The sequence below is a fragment of the Balaenoptera ricei genome, chromosome 13 (assembly GCF_028023285.1).
Source record: "Balaenoptera ricei isolate mBalRic1 chromosome 13, mBalRic1.hap2, whole genome shotgun sequence".
NCBI lineage: Eukaryota > Metazoa > Chordata > Mammalia > Artiodactyla > Balaenopteridae > Balaenoptera > Balaenoptera ricei.
The window spans coordinates 47,879,593-47,893,286 of NC_082651.1; the positions used below are offsets into that span (position 1 = coordinate 47,879,593).

The window sequence follows — 13,694 nt, forward strand, 5'->3', positions numbered from 1 at the left end:
GCCTAGGTGACTCTGGGAGTGTGAAACTGGGTTCCCAAAGATGATCATCTCAGTAGTTTTGAAAGAAAAGGGGGAGCATTTCTGTAATGGCTTTATGATCTCCATTCTTTTATCAGATTCTGCTCTACAAAGTTGGGTGTAGGGGTAGGGAAAGAGAGAAAACATCTGTCAGCCCTTTCCAGTCTCTCATGAAATAGCTCCGCTCTAGTAAATCCATAATTAAACATAATTTGATACTATTTTCTGGAATTAGGCATCTATTGGTTTTATAAATGTAAAGTGAATTTTAATATAATATATTGAAATACTGCCAACTTATGTGCTTTCCCATCTGGGCTACTTTGTTTAACACAGAATTCAAAATTAGGGTGTAATGAGCACTAGCTTTTACCTGGTAGATGTGCTTGTCTTCTCTACTGTGGACATGAGTCTCGCAAATGCATCAGTCACTTTGAGGCTTGAGGTGGAGATTTCCAGCTTAGAAGTTGTTAACTCATACAACTCTGGATCCACACCTTATAGTATAAAATGATAGTCAGTGAGGGCACGCTGCAATGGGTACTCAGCCACAATCCAAGACGCAAAAGGCAATTACTCTGTAAACATCTGAGTCTTTATAAGCACAACACATCTTTAGAACACTGTAATATTGCATTTATTTTTTAAATTATAAATTCCACTCTTCGGAGTTTTTATAAAGTAGGAAAATACTCTTAAAATTCCACTTTGGTGTAAATATAGCCTTAATTAATCTAACGTTTATGTAGAAGATACCATCAAAATACTTCTCAAAAATTCTATCTGCTATAGAAAACTCCCTAAATTTTTTATTTGTTTGTGATATGAAGGTTATCAATGTTTTATAAATAGAATGCACGATTTGTTACATAATATGACACTTCAATTTTTAAATTGACTGATTTAACCTCATTTTTTGAACCTCCCTTTTCCCTTACCTCCCTGACCATTTGTCCTCCATTATTTTCGTCCATACCCCCAAATTTGTAAGTTAGTATAAAGTCTCAGATACAGTAAATGATTTGGTTTAAATATATTCTGACTATCTGAGGACATGAAACATTACCCAAAGTATCAAACTATTACTAAAGAAAAGTTATATACCACATTGTTCTTTCTTCAGGTAAGAAGTGGGGAGGGTAAAATATTTTCAGAAAAAGTGAATAAAAGCACTACTTTTGAACAAAATGAAAACTGTCTCAAGGGTTATACTTCTATTGTCTCATAGCTGAACCTAGTGGCTAACAGTTCAAATATCTTGTTGGAAAAATTCAAAACAAAGCTGAGTTAGAGGATTAGATTTATTGTAAAATCTATTAAAATCCTTCCCATCTGACTTCATTAAAATATACATACATATTTAAAAACTTCCCTTGAACATTAATTTATATCAAATATGATGACTACAAAAAACAAGGAACAATTAAATATTTTCAACTCAAGCTAAGCTTTGGAAAATAAAGATAATCAGATAAAAAATTTTTAATCCTACACTCTCTTTGGTTTTAGCAAATTCAGTAGTTTCAGGGTATAATAGAAAAGCAGACTGTAAGTACAAATGTCTTATAGCTTCATCAATTTCTACTTATTATTTCTAAAAAAGCCCTAAGATCTGTAGATAAAATTGTATATACATGTACCATATCGATATTAACAAACAAGTTTCCTCCTTTAGGATATTTCTAGGTTAAGAAAAAAAATCAGGAACTGCCTTCTATTAACCAACTTTGTAGCTGACTAGCAGATGTAAACACAGATCTCAGATGTTTACAGAAATCATACTAGCAAAAGCAGCTTCCACAGTTACCATGTCCAACAAGGGAGGAAGGCTATAGAAAATGTTTGTTGACTCTCCCAAGTTTTTAGTATTTCATTAAGGTACAGTTTCAAAATATAATTTAAAATGCCCTCTCTTTGTATTTCTATAATAAGTATTAAGGTTGCAATTAAAATGTAAAAATTTACAGATGCCTTTTATAAAGGGACCAGATGAACCCAAAGCACCTCCTTCCTCCACTATGAAAGGTTAGATTTCAAGTAACCACAAAATTTAAGTAGATGGTGAATGCACAATGCAGAGTAAACAATTGCATTCTGACTGGCAACAGGAAAGTGCTAGTAAAAATTTAGTTGGGTTTATACAATACTGACAACTTGGCTGTCAAACAGTGAAGTGGGAGATTTAAAAAAAAACCCTTCAACCTCCCCCAACCCCCCAAAACCATTATCACCAAAAAAAGTACTATGGCTATATTTTATACTTTTCAAAAACAAGACAACTATTTACTCTACACAAAAAACTGGAGAGTAATTTTTTTAATGGACGAGTTTTTTTTTTTTTTTAACAGAACCTTAATGAGGCATAGTTTAGTTACATAAATAAAGCTAGCCAACCAAGTTCTATGCCAACCTCCTAAGTCTCAAACACAAAATAATTAAATAACCGCAAGCTAAGACAAAATGACTTTCCCAGAAACAAGTCAGAAAAAGTGCAAGCAAGTGGTGAAATGGAATACTCAGGAAAGTGTTGACACCTGTAGCTTGATGGTAAGTTTTAACAAAACCCAATAGCAATAAAACAAGCCAAAGCAAATTTATAGTAATCAGGTTTACACAGCAGCTATAGTATATTAATGAAAATACGGAAGGAAAATATTTAAAAGGTTCCAAAGTAATGAGGACCGTCATTGACCATGCTAATTTCATTTCCATTACAGCTCTAAGCTTCTGAAACTGCTTGCTCTTCTCAAAGCTGTGTATGTATACTGAGCCTGGTTTATCAGGTCATTTCTGTACTTCTTTATACGGTCAGATGATTTGTGCTCTTATGGGTGACTTTTAACTGAGTTTGAAATGTAACCAAAAATTAAATTTAAACCAGACACCCAAAAATAGTGACCTCATTTAAATTATGATACAGTCCATGACAAAACAAAGCTGAGAGCAAATTAAAAATAGGAGCTTGGTAATTCATTCTTGGGATTACAGTAATAAGGAAACTGATACACAAGTTTTTGGGTTTCTTCGCCCCATTAAGTATTAAAAACTAATTAGCTCACCCAGGTCATTCCATAGCTCACATGTATTTATAGAAGTAATTTAAATAGCGAAATATCATTTTGAAGTCAAAACCAGACACATTAGTTTTTTCATATGCTTGTAAAATCTTGGAAACAATGAAAATGATAACCAGGGGATTAGATATGCGGAATCCAGTCATTCTACAAAACGGCCTTGGCATGTCCTTATAGCACAATCAGATTTCCATAACCAGCTCTTGGAGGAGGGCATTCTGGGTCCCAGGTTCACCCTTAGCTGATTGTCTTAGTCTCCCCCATTTCCCATCATGGCTCCTAAACTGCTAGAAGTGGGTGGCAGGGTTATCTAGCTGAACAACACCAGCAGATTCTCGGGAACCAGGCTGGCTGTCTAACTGATCCTAGTGGAGACTGAGAGGGACCCTCCCTATGCATTCTGGGCATTGGCATCTACATAGCACCTCTACAGCCGTCTGGTATCAATGGGCATGATTACCAGATCACAAGTTGGGATGACAGGGAGTCATTAAAATCATATTAAGTAAAATGTAAACATAAAAATGCCATTATATTTTAATCGTTTATTCAGTTAGAAAATGACAAAGTACATTAGGCCTTTGGTCAATGAACTGAACTTTTGCCAGGCTGAGCATTAATTTAACAGGCACTCCAGTAAGTTTTAATTTCTAGCTTTTAGTATCTCATAGCAATTATTTTCTATTATTACCTTTAACATTTTTTTTTTTCTCCATGGAAAACAGTAAACTTTCTATTCAAGAGCTACATAAAAACAGTAATAATTCTATGTGGGACTATATAACTAAGTGTTAGACTCCAACATTTTGGAACCTAATTATACATTTAGCAGCACTAATGAACAACGAATTGAATGCTAGAATTTGTAAAAGGTTCTATTATCACGGACACTATAATGTAAAGTCATCTTTGTGTACTAAAATATTCTTATATCTCTAAATTTGTATTTTTTCAAATGGCTTTGTAGAATATGCTTTAAAAAATAAGCATATAAAATATCACATTTTCTATTTACAGGGGGAAAAAAAAACCCTGCCTTTAACTGTGTAAGGACATTAGGGCTGTTTTATATCTAGAAACTACTTTCAGCTCTGAATATCACACTCTGACAAAGCTTTCCTTAAAATACATTTCACATAAGTCATTTGTTTTAGTTATACTACTAGAAAATAACAGTAGATAGATGAAAGAAAAGTAGTAGACATTATAGAGAATACAATCTACTTGTTTCCTTGTTTATAGGAAAGTCAAGTGATGTGGTCATGCTTTTAGTAAATAAACTAGAATTATGGTTTTAACACTCTGCTGACCTGGGATTGTGGTGCTGCTGCTAGAGCTACTGTCATCCACGGGCCCAAAGAAATCAAGGTTCAGAAGAGTGGAACCTCCACTAGCTTGAAATTCAGTGACCGTGTTGGTAGGCAGCCACACAGAAGGTAAGCCAAGGGAGGAGGGGTTATGTGTAAAAAGGGGTAAGACACACACTTGAACATGCAAGTTATAATTAGTAGTCATTACATATTTTAAAATCAACATTAAAACAATGTGTACAGTATTAGTTTTTCACTGCTAAGGACATTTCTAAAGTAACAATTTAATTCAATGTACATTTTCTCATGTACAATGTAAATAATTTGACACTTAGTAAGGTTTTAGTTAGGAGTTTGGTTCTTTCAATCGAAACTCGAAGCCATACCAGAAAGACCAAGGGGAAAGTGTACCCGTTAAAGGGAAACAATACTTTAATCTCAACCCAACATTAAATCACTGTACATGCCCAAATAAATCTTTTATGTTAGTAGTGTTGGTTTCTAATTAATGCTTTTTAAAAGTGACAAAGTTGTCAGTTTCAGGACAGGCACCAATACATTAACTTAGCTTAAAATAAAATAACGTAATAAGGAATGTCATAACTGCCCTACCCTGACGTGCAACCTCAAGCTGTACTGTTCCCCTTTAACTCTGAAACAGTAATCAGAAATAGTATACATTTTTAAAGAAGTTGTTTGTTAATAAAAAGCATGATGATTTGACTGAATAAGACACCAGACAACAGCAGAAGGTGCATCCAGGCTTTCCTTCAGCACGGATGTTCAATTGGATGCTTTCCAGATATCCTGGGATCCCCCACTCTAAGGCAAAGCTGATAGAATAACAGGTGTTTTAGACCACGGCTCAAACAACTTATGAAGTATAAGGAGTAAGAGTAATTATACCTTAGAGTCCAATTAAAACTTGTGATGTCAACACACAGGAAAACTAGCATTTTGTATTATTTAAAAACCCCACCTTATTGGAATAAGTTAATCCTTTTTCAGGATTTTCTTTTAAAGCCATAAGTGAAACCAGTTCTTTCTGGAACTACCTACTAGTATTTTGAGATAAGTTTTAGAAAAGGATCATGAAAATCATTCGTTTTTCATTTGCACATAAGTGCGCTACAAAATATTATTAAATCTGAAAACTACTTTGAGTCAATAAATATGGATCTATTTGCACATTGTTTTCGGTTAAATAATTGTGCTTTGTGCTTTAAAGCAGCCTCTACACACAAGACTTTGCATCCAAGAAAATTCCATAAACTAAAACTACAGAAAAAAATTTCAAGTAAATTGGTCTTACCTAAAGTATCATTTAAACTGCCTAGATATTTGTGAAAAATAAAGAAGCTTGTTTTTGACTTGCGATAAAGAAACTAAAATTTTATCTGGCTACTACTACCTATATATGGACATTAATACTGTTAATAATATTAACAGCTGGTTTCTTGAGCAATCACTATTCAGAAAGAAAGCCTGAATTTCCAAAGATAAGAAGTTATGTTCAAACAAAAAAAGAAGTCAGCAGAGAGAAGTCTGTCTGAACTTTGTAGCTTTCTTAACTCTAGCTCTGGTGCTAGAGGCTCTACGGAGAGACGTACCATCTAAAGGGTTAGTAAGGCCACTGCTACTCCAGTCAAACTGGACGGGTGGTAGAGACTCCTAGAGTTGAAAACCAAAAAATCAAAATTAATCAGTACAGGTTGTAGCAACATAAAGAATCCTTAAAAATAAAACGAAACACTATTATAGCAAGATCATTAGGCAATAAGATACCTAAAGACAAAATTGGGATAATTTACAATTTCAGAAGGTTATCTACAAATATTAACACAAACTGAAATTGCAAAATTTATAAACAGTACAGCTTGTTGACATTAAAAATGTTGTACCTAAGAAATGGAATTATCTTTACATTTTCAAACAGAGATTTATGGACTGATCCTATGTCAAGATTTCAATCTATTCTCAAATCATGATTTAAACTACTGGCTTGATTACAATAAAAATATTTAAAAACATCACTGATTTTTTTTCACTAAAGAGTTATCCACTTTATTTTAAATGACTATCCACTTAAAATTTCTTAATAGATGATATAATGCAATAGAGAAGGTACCACTGAAAGTGAGGCAATTTGGGTTATTAAAGACTAAGTTAACTAGTTGTATAAACATGTATGGTTAATTTAGTTGGTTTCCTTATATATAAAAAATTGTTTTAAATTAATCATCTTCTTTAATTTAGAAATTACTTACAATCAGTATTAGAATTTAATTTTTAAAATAATGTACTGAAAAGTATACTCAGAACTCATTTGAGTATTCTAGGTTTTAAAATTCTGTTAACTACTGAACACATAAAGATAAAATGAGCAAATGATACATAGAAGATGGAAGGTAGTACAAAACATTTAAAAATGATCACTGCTTTATTTTAAGAATATTCTTGACAAGAAAAAAAATGCCTTTTTTTCATTTTCTTCTTTTATCTTGAGGGTGGTGTTGGCAACAATTATTGAAATAACCTGTGTTTTATTAGACTCTTACTATCAACATGTTGCCATCTTTTTTTTTTCTGTATTGCTCACCACCATGCTTTACTGTAAGGTAGGCACTTATTAAAACTTTATAATCGGGGCTTCCCTGGTGGTGCAGTGGTTAGGAACCTGCCTGCCAATGCAGGGGACACGGGTTCGAGCCCTGGCCCGGGAGGATCCCACATGCCACAGAGCAACACGCACACCTCAGCAATGAGTAGCCCCTGCTCACCGCAACTAGAGAGAGCCCGCGCACAGCAACAAAGACCCAACGCAGCCAAAAATAAATGAATAAAATATAAAAAAATAAATAAAAAAAAAAACAACTTTATAATCATTTTTTCTGTGTAGACAAAGACATTGTTCCCTGTAGGAAGGGAACATGAATCGGCTATTTTTGAAAGTCCAATCCCATGACATTATAATACAATTGCTTTGATAACCAATTATAGGAATGTTACTATAAGCACTTAGTCTCCCCCATATAAGTCGGGCCTGGAGGTGGAGGGGCTAGGTATAAACAAAATAAAACACTAACATTAGTGGTTGCCAGGGGTGAGAGAGAGTTGTGGGAGCTGGAGTGGGGTGGGGCGGGGGCTTGGCTGTGGCAATGGAAGAAATGCTGTATGCTGACTGTGGAGGTGGTCACATGGAAAGATGACATAGAACTACACACACATATTGCACAAATGTCAGATTCTTGGTTTTGATCTTGTACTATGATTATGTAAGATGTAATCACGGGGGAAACTGGTGAAGACACAAGGCACCTCTTCTATACTACCTTTGGAACTTCCTGTGAATCTATAATTATTTCAAATAAAATTTTAAAAAATCCTGGTGAAAATCTAGTTTATAACCTACCTGCAAGACCGATAAATAACATTTAGAAAAGATCTTCTTTAGCTGATCTCAAAAACAAACAAAAAGCTCTAGGCATTCCAACAGATTCAACTTATATTATTCTACTTCTAGATCAGAAACACCTTTAGAACTATTCAACACTGACTGGATGGACCAAACCCAGATTTACATAATAACAAAGTTTCTGGGTAAATGGAGCAAAGGTCTTTCATTAACATGTTTTACCTAAATGATGTCAAGTAGCTGGATGTTTTGAAATATTTCAGTGATTTTCTGGAATTTTAGCTTCTCACAGAGGCGTATGGCCTTTTGAAGACACAGCCAATATTGTAATAATGAGGTGCTAAATCATGAATCAAAATTCAGTGGAAAAGAGATAGATGAAAAACAGATACCTAAATAATTATAGGCTAACTAACGGCACAGACAAGTAGGCAACTTAAAGAGAAAGCCCTGGAATGAAACATTTTCAAACAACTTTAAGTAATGTGGCATGAATGATTACTGAAGAGACAAAAGAAAGGAGACAAGGTCATAATAAAAAGAGGGGGAAAGAAAAGACTAGAGACAGGAGACTCTGGTTCTAGTCCTAGCTATAGCACTGATGTGTGCTTTTGGGTAAATCACTTAGTCTTTCCTAATATGTTTTCTAAGTGTAAAAAGAGAGTACAGTGCTAGATAGTCATTTTTTCTTTCTTCTAACTCTAAAATTCTGATTCACAACTGAAATGGCAACATAAAGTAGCCTAAGAAAAGAAGTTTGCTAGTGGTGACTAGTTGGATAACTGCTAGCCAGAGAGCTGACTTTACTCAGCAGTGAACAGAGTATGGTTAAAGTACTGATCTTAGAGGGGAATCAATAATGGCACCGTGAATGGTGTGACCTTGAAATTCAGTGGATAAAGAGGCAAACAACAACAAGAAAAAGTATCACTACTGCTTTTTACCTATAAACCATTTTTTCAGGTAAAAGCATCTTTTAAAAAAACATTAACAGTTGTTAGTAAAATATTAAATTCCTAAACAAGAGATGCAATGGCTATAAGACTGATGAGTACAGACTGATGCGGAAGATAAAAATTCAATGGGTACCAAAATGAAATAGAAAAGACAGACCAAAAAGAATGCAGTCATAATGAGAATTATACAACTATGCTAAGTTTGAAAGTCACTGTTCAATGATGCCAAAACATAAGAGGAAGGTCTGCTATACGTTTTGGGCGGGGGAAATTTAGGTATTGAACAGGTCTTTCCTGACACGTTTTGCTAAGCTTCTAGCACTAATGGCTATGGCTGTTTCATCTGAAAATTATCACTAGGAGAAAGACTGCATGGCCAAAATGTTAAGTGAAAAATATATACATGTTTATATAATGTATATATAATATATACATTGCATGCCAAAGAATAGTGGTAAGAAATATCACTTTATATAGAGAATCTTTACAATGCATTGCAGATGTTTGTTAAGTATCTTAACCTGAATCAGAAGTATGGAGCCAAGCACAGGTCATGCAATCTAGTGATGGAGGTTAGGCATCTCAGCACAAAATTCTGATATGCATGCTGAAATCTTCAATTTGAATGTTAGAATGCAGACCTACACAGGCTCAAGTCAATTCAGAAATAAGTTTGAATTTCCACTGGGAAATATTGTTTTCACTGGTTTCCCAAAAGCCTAAAAGCTAAAGCCAGTGAGGATCACAAACTACCATAAAAAAGTACAGAATAAACTTGTTAATTCATTATTTATATGTGTATTTTTTAAAAAGAGAAATGTGTGCATGAAACAGAATAAAAGGACATATTTGCTTAAAAAGAGCTTTTAAAAAAGATAAGTAGCAAGAGACCAAGTTCCATCTTCCAGCAAAAATGTTAGATATGCTTAAATGTTGCTGAAAATTCCTACACTTGCCTATAAATAGGGAGAGAGTCCCTTGATTACAAGTACATAGGGGTGTATATGTATGCATAGAGGTGGCAGCAGCTGAATACATATGGAGCTGCAACTAACCTCCATTAAATTAACACACATTAATTTCTATTAAAAATCTTCTGTTAAATTAACACACATGCTTTTTATTAGGTTATCTAGACTTTTAATCAAGTCTATAATTAAATTATATAAGAACGATGATAAGTATGAGGTATGACTAGGCAAAAATGACAGGTGACAGCTAACTCTGATAAAATAAGCAAACTTATGGGGCTGTAACACGTGGAAGTGGTTGGATAGAGGAGAAGAGGAGAAGGAGGCAAGTAAAAGTAGCAACAAGTGGCCTCAAGTAAGAACAGCTCCATTTCCAGAAAACATACCAGGCAGTTACTCAAATTACTTTCCTAATACCTAGCATTGTAGGAATAAGAATGTTGACTGAGGCAGAAGTGAGAATGTGCTGTGGGAGAAGTAATTTTGGAACCTGCATAGACATGGCAGGCCTGGGAGAGCAGTTGATAGCCAGAGGGCAATATAAGGCCAATGAAAAGAAGAGAGCTAAGGACAGATTCAACCTACTGAGACATTTTGCCCAAGGCACCTTGCCTGTTGCCCAACCATCAGTAAGGCCAGGCATTTTACGCATTAGGTCCCCTTGCCCACTAATTCAGTGCCGGTAATAAACTGGGTTCAGAGGGATGTTTAAGCTAAGCCCAAGTATAAACCACAGTGGTACATAGCAGTGATATTAGATGTTTCTTGAAACACACCTGAAAAAGTAGGACCTTGCTTTACAAAATTATTTTTCAAAGTATGTTCTTCAGAAAAGGGTCCTGTGGCCAAGTAAATTTGAGAAATGAAGTAAAATTAAATAGGGTTATTCATTGCAAGATTCTTCAGAGTCCTTAATGTGTGGGTTGTGAATCTCCAAGGGTGGTTGTAGGGTATGATATGAAATATTTCCCAAACTTACTTCACTATGGAACCCTTCTTTAGTGGAGCATTTCTGGGGATTAGTGTTCAATGGAACACACATTTTGGAAAAGGCTGTCCAAACATACATTACAGTGTTAGACATAATCAAAGATGATATCTAAGGTTAAGAAATGACAAACACAGCAAGAATATGTTTTAGAAATGGTAATGTTCATTAAGAATACTAATATTTTAAAAAACAATGTTTAACCAGCACTGAGTCAGTTTCTAATTTGATGTCAAAAAAGTAAGCAAACCAAAGTGGCTATGTTCTCCCAGATAAAAAGTGAGAGGGACGGCTCTGATATTAAACATATTAGACTGAAATATGATTTGTGCTTAAATGTCCCAAGGAGGTAAAGGATAAGAAAGGTAAGAGAGCCTTCTTTTTTTCCTAATCCATAGAATGTTTTGTTAAAGGCTACATCATTTTTAACTTAACAGCTTTATTCAAACTCTCAAAACAACAGTTTTTGATGTAATAAACACACCTAAATTTTATTACTTTATAAAATTTTTGCAGGCTTCAGGAAAAACACAATACAGCAGACTTGAAGAGCTGGTATAAATGCAGTGTTTTCCATTTTTTTGAAATCTAGCACTTACCAGATTTGTGTGTCAGTAATAATGATCACATAATGTTCAGGCCGTAAGGGATTTTTAGAGATGCTTGCTTCAAAGTCCTCATTTTATAGGTAAGAAGACTAAGTCCTGGATAGGTTTAAAGGACTTACCCATAACCAGCCAGTTCTCAAATTGCCTTGTCTATTTTTTAAAATTAAAGAGAATTTGCTCATTGTATTTCAAGGGATGTTAATAAGTAACTGAAATCACATCCATCATGAAACTAAATTTTAAAAATATTTTAAAAACTGAAAATTATATATTAAGGGAAACAACAATGTGTGTGGACATACATGTATATACATGCATAAAAATATCTACATACATCCAGATATTTTTACCTGGAATTGGTCAGATGTACATGTGTTCATTTCTGGTGACATAGTGGTTGTCTGACCGATGGAAGCGATTTTCTCTGCAGCAGATAGTGGTTTCAACGGTTCCTTGGTGGGCTCTAACATACCCTGAAAAAGGCATATTAGCCATTAATGGGGGGGAAGGATCAGCCCATAAACTTTACAAGAAAGTTAATCTAGCAGAAAGCAGAAAGAAAACAGGTCATCTGGAAAGAACTGAAGACAAAAAGGAACTAGTCCTAAATTTTGCTTAGTGAAAATCTTATAGCACTATAATGGGAAATGTTTCATAATAATACCTTTGGAATCCAAACTTTTTGAAGCAAGACGTTGTAATTGAACTGGATTTGTTGTAAAGTGCCTGGTTATCACTGTCACACAAAAGCATAAGCACATGGGATGGTGGGGGTGGGGAAGAGGCAAGCAGAACAGTATATTACATCCATGCCCTAAGAATCCAACATTATTCTGATGTTTCAGATCTGAAACTGCAGGAAAGGGCACTCTTCATACACATTACACCAAGGTGGTGCTTGGAGAGGTGAGAGCTGATTCTAAAACACACCATATAATGTGATGACGTCTACATGGTTCAACGTGAATTTAGTGTTTGATCCTTGTTCCACTATAGATGGGAACCTTAGTTCTTGGTTCTTTGGACTGGCAAAGCAGAGACAGTCATTTCAGAGGGGAAAACATCTTACATATTCCACTATGAATCTAACACACTTTTTGAGTAAGAGAGAAAAACATTCAAGATGGATGTAGAAACAAAGAAGAAGAAAAAAATCAGCATTTTGCATTAATGTTCTATCAAACACTAAAAATAATGGGTAATAATCCAGGTTACTGGCATGAAAAAAGGCCCAAGCTTTTACAAATTTAAAAATAATACTTGATAAGCTCTTGAATAGTTATCAAACAAATAAAAGTCTCCCTTTACTATTGGGGAAAAAACCCCAAAGCTGCTAAGTCAGGAATCTTATAGTTAGAATCTATACATTTCTAAAACCAAGTTTTCAGGAGAATCCCCCTACCCTCATAAAATCAAGCAGAAGCTAAATAAGCAATTTACAGATTTAGTTCTTAACAGTGCATGTGAAAGGCTTTAATCTAGCAGCTTGAAAAATGAAAATAAATTCATGGTCTAATTCAATACCATACACATTATACAGGCTTTCTAGTGTGCCCTTCTACAAAGGCTCCATGCATTTGGCAAACAATTACTAGTCTTAGCCAACTTTTCTAATGTGAGCTCTCCCTTAAGTCAGTGGTTCTCAAAGTGGTCCCCATCAGTAGCTTCTCTATCACCTGGGAACTTGTCAAATGTGCAAATTTTTGAGCCCTACCCCAGACCTACCGAATAAGAAACTATGGGGGTGGTGCTCAGCATTCTGTGTTTTAACAAGTCTTCCAAGCAATTCCAATGCACATTGAAGTCTCAGAGCCAGTGACTTAAATGACAATTTCAGGTACTATTCCTCCAGATGAGATCAAAAGATACTTAACATCACATGTGTGTAAAGCACCATGGGAAAAATTCAGGTATCATTAAAATTTGAAACCAGATATGAAAAAGAGTAAGTTTCTAAATATAAGGCATCACAAAGATGGAGGAGGAGATGATACATTCACTAAACCAACTTTGGTATTAAAAGCTTACAAAAATGGTAAAATTACATTACTAATAAAAGGTTGTAATTAAGATAGGAAAAAAAGCATAGACATTAGTCTCTAATTCCACATAAAACTTAAAGAATTGGCTAATGTCCTGACCCTAACACAGAGCATTAAGTAGGTTACTGTCGCCAACATGCTGAATGAAAAGTGCCCACAAATTAAATTTCCTACTTCCTATTCAGAATGTGACAATAACACCACCAACAATCTCTAGAATGCTACTCCCTGAGGAAAGAGATCCACATAACCAGAAAGTTAAAGAAACGTTCTGGATTACATTTACCTACAACATAAAAGAGAGTAGGGATG

At 34.7% G+C, this 13,694-nt stretch overlaps 1 protein-coding gene across 3 annotated transcripts in view; it reads right to left on the reverse strand.

The window, feature by feature from the left end:
* AFTPH (aftiphilin) overlaps positions 1-13,694 on the reverse strand; it is a 63,022-nt gene that overhangs the window by 7,313 nt on the left and 42,015 nt on the right. Inside the window, exons 6-9 of one of the 3 annotated variants that reach the window (XM_059943199.1) lie at positions 11,691-11,813; positions 6,013-6,073; positions 4,403-4,486; positions 392-515 (exon numbers count right to left, since the gene is read on the reverse strand). In XM_059943199.1, coding sequence (XP_059799182.1) covers positions 392-515; positions 4,403-4,486; positions 6,013-6,073; positions 11,691-11,813 — 392 coding nt within the window. Of the gene's footprint in view, positions 1-391; positions 516-4,402; positions 4,487-6,012; positions 6,074-11,690; positions 11,814-13,694 lie in introns of those variants that run through there. The other 2 variants (XM_059943200.1, XM_059943201.1) reach the window with 2 other exon arrangements.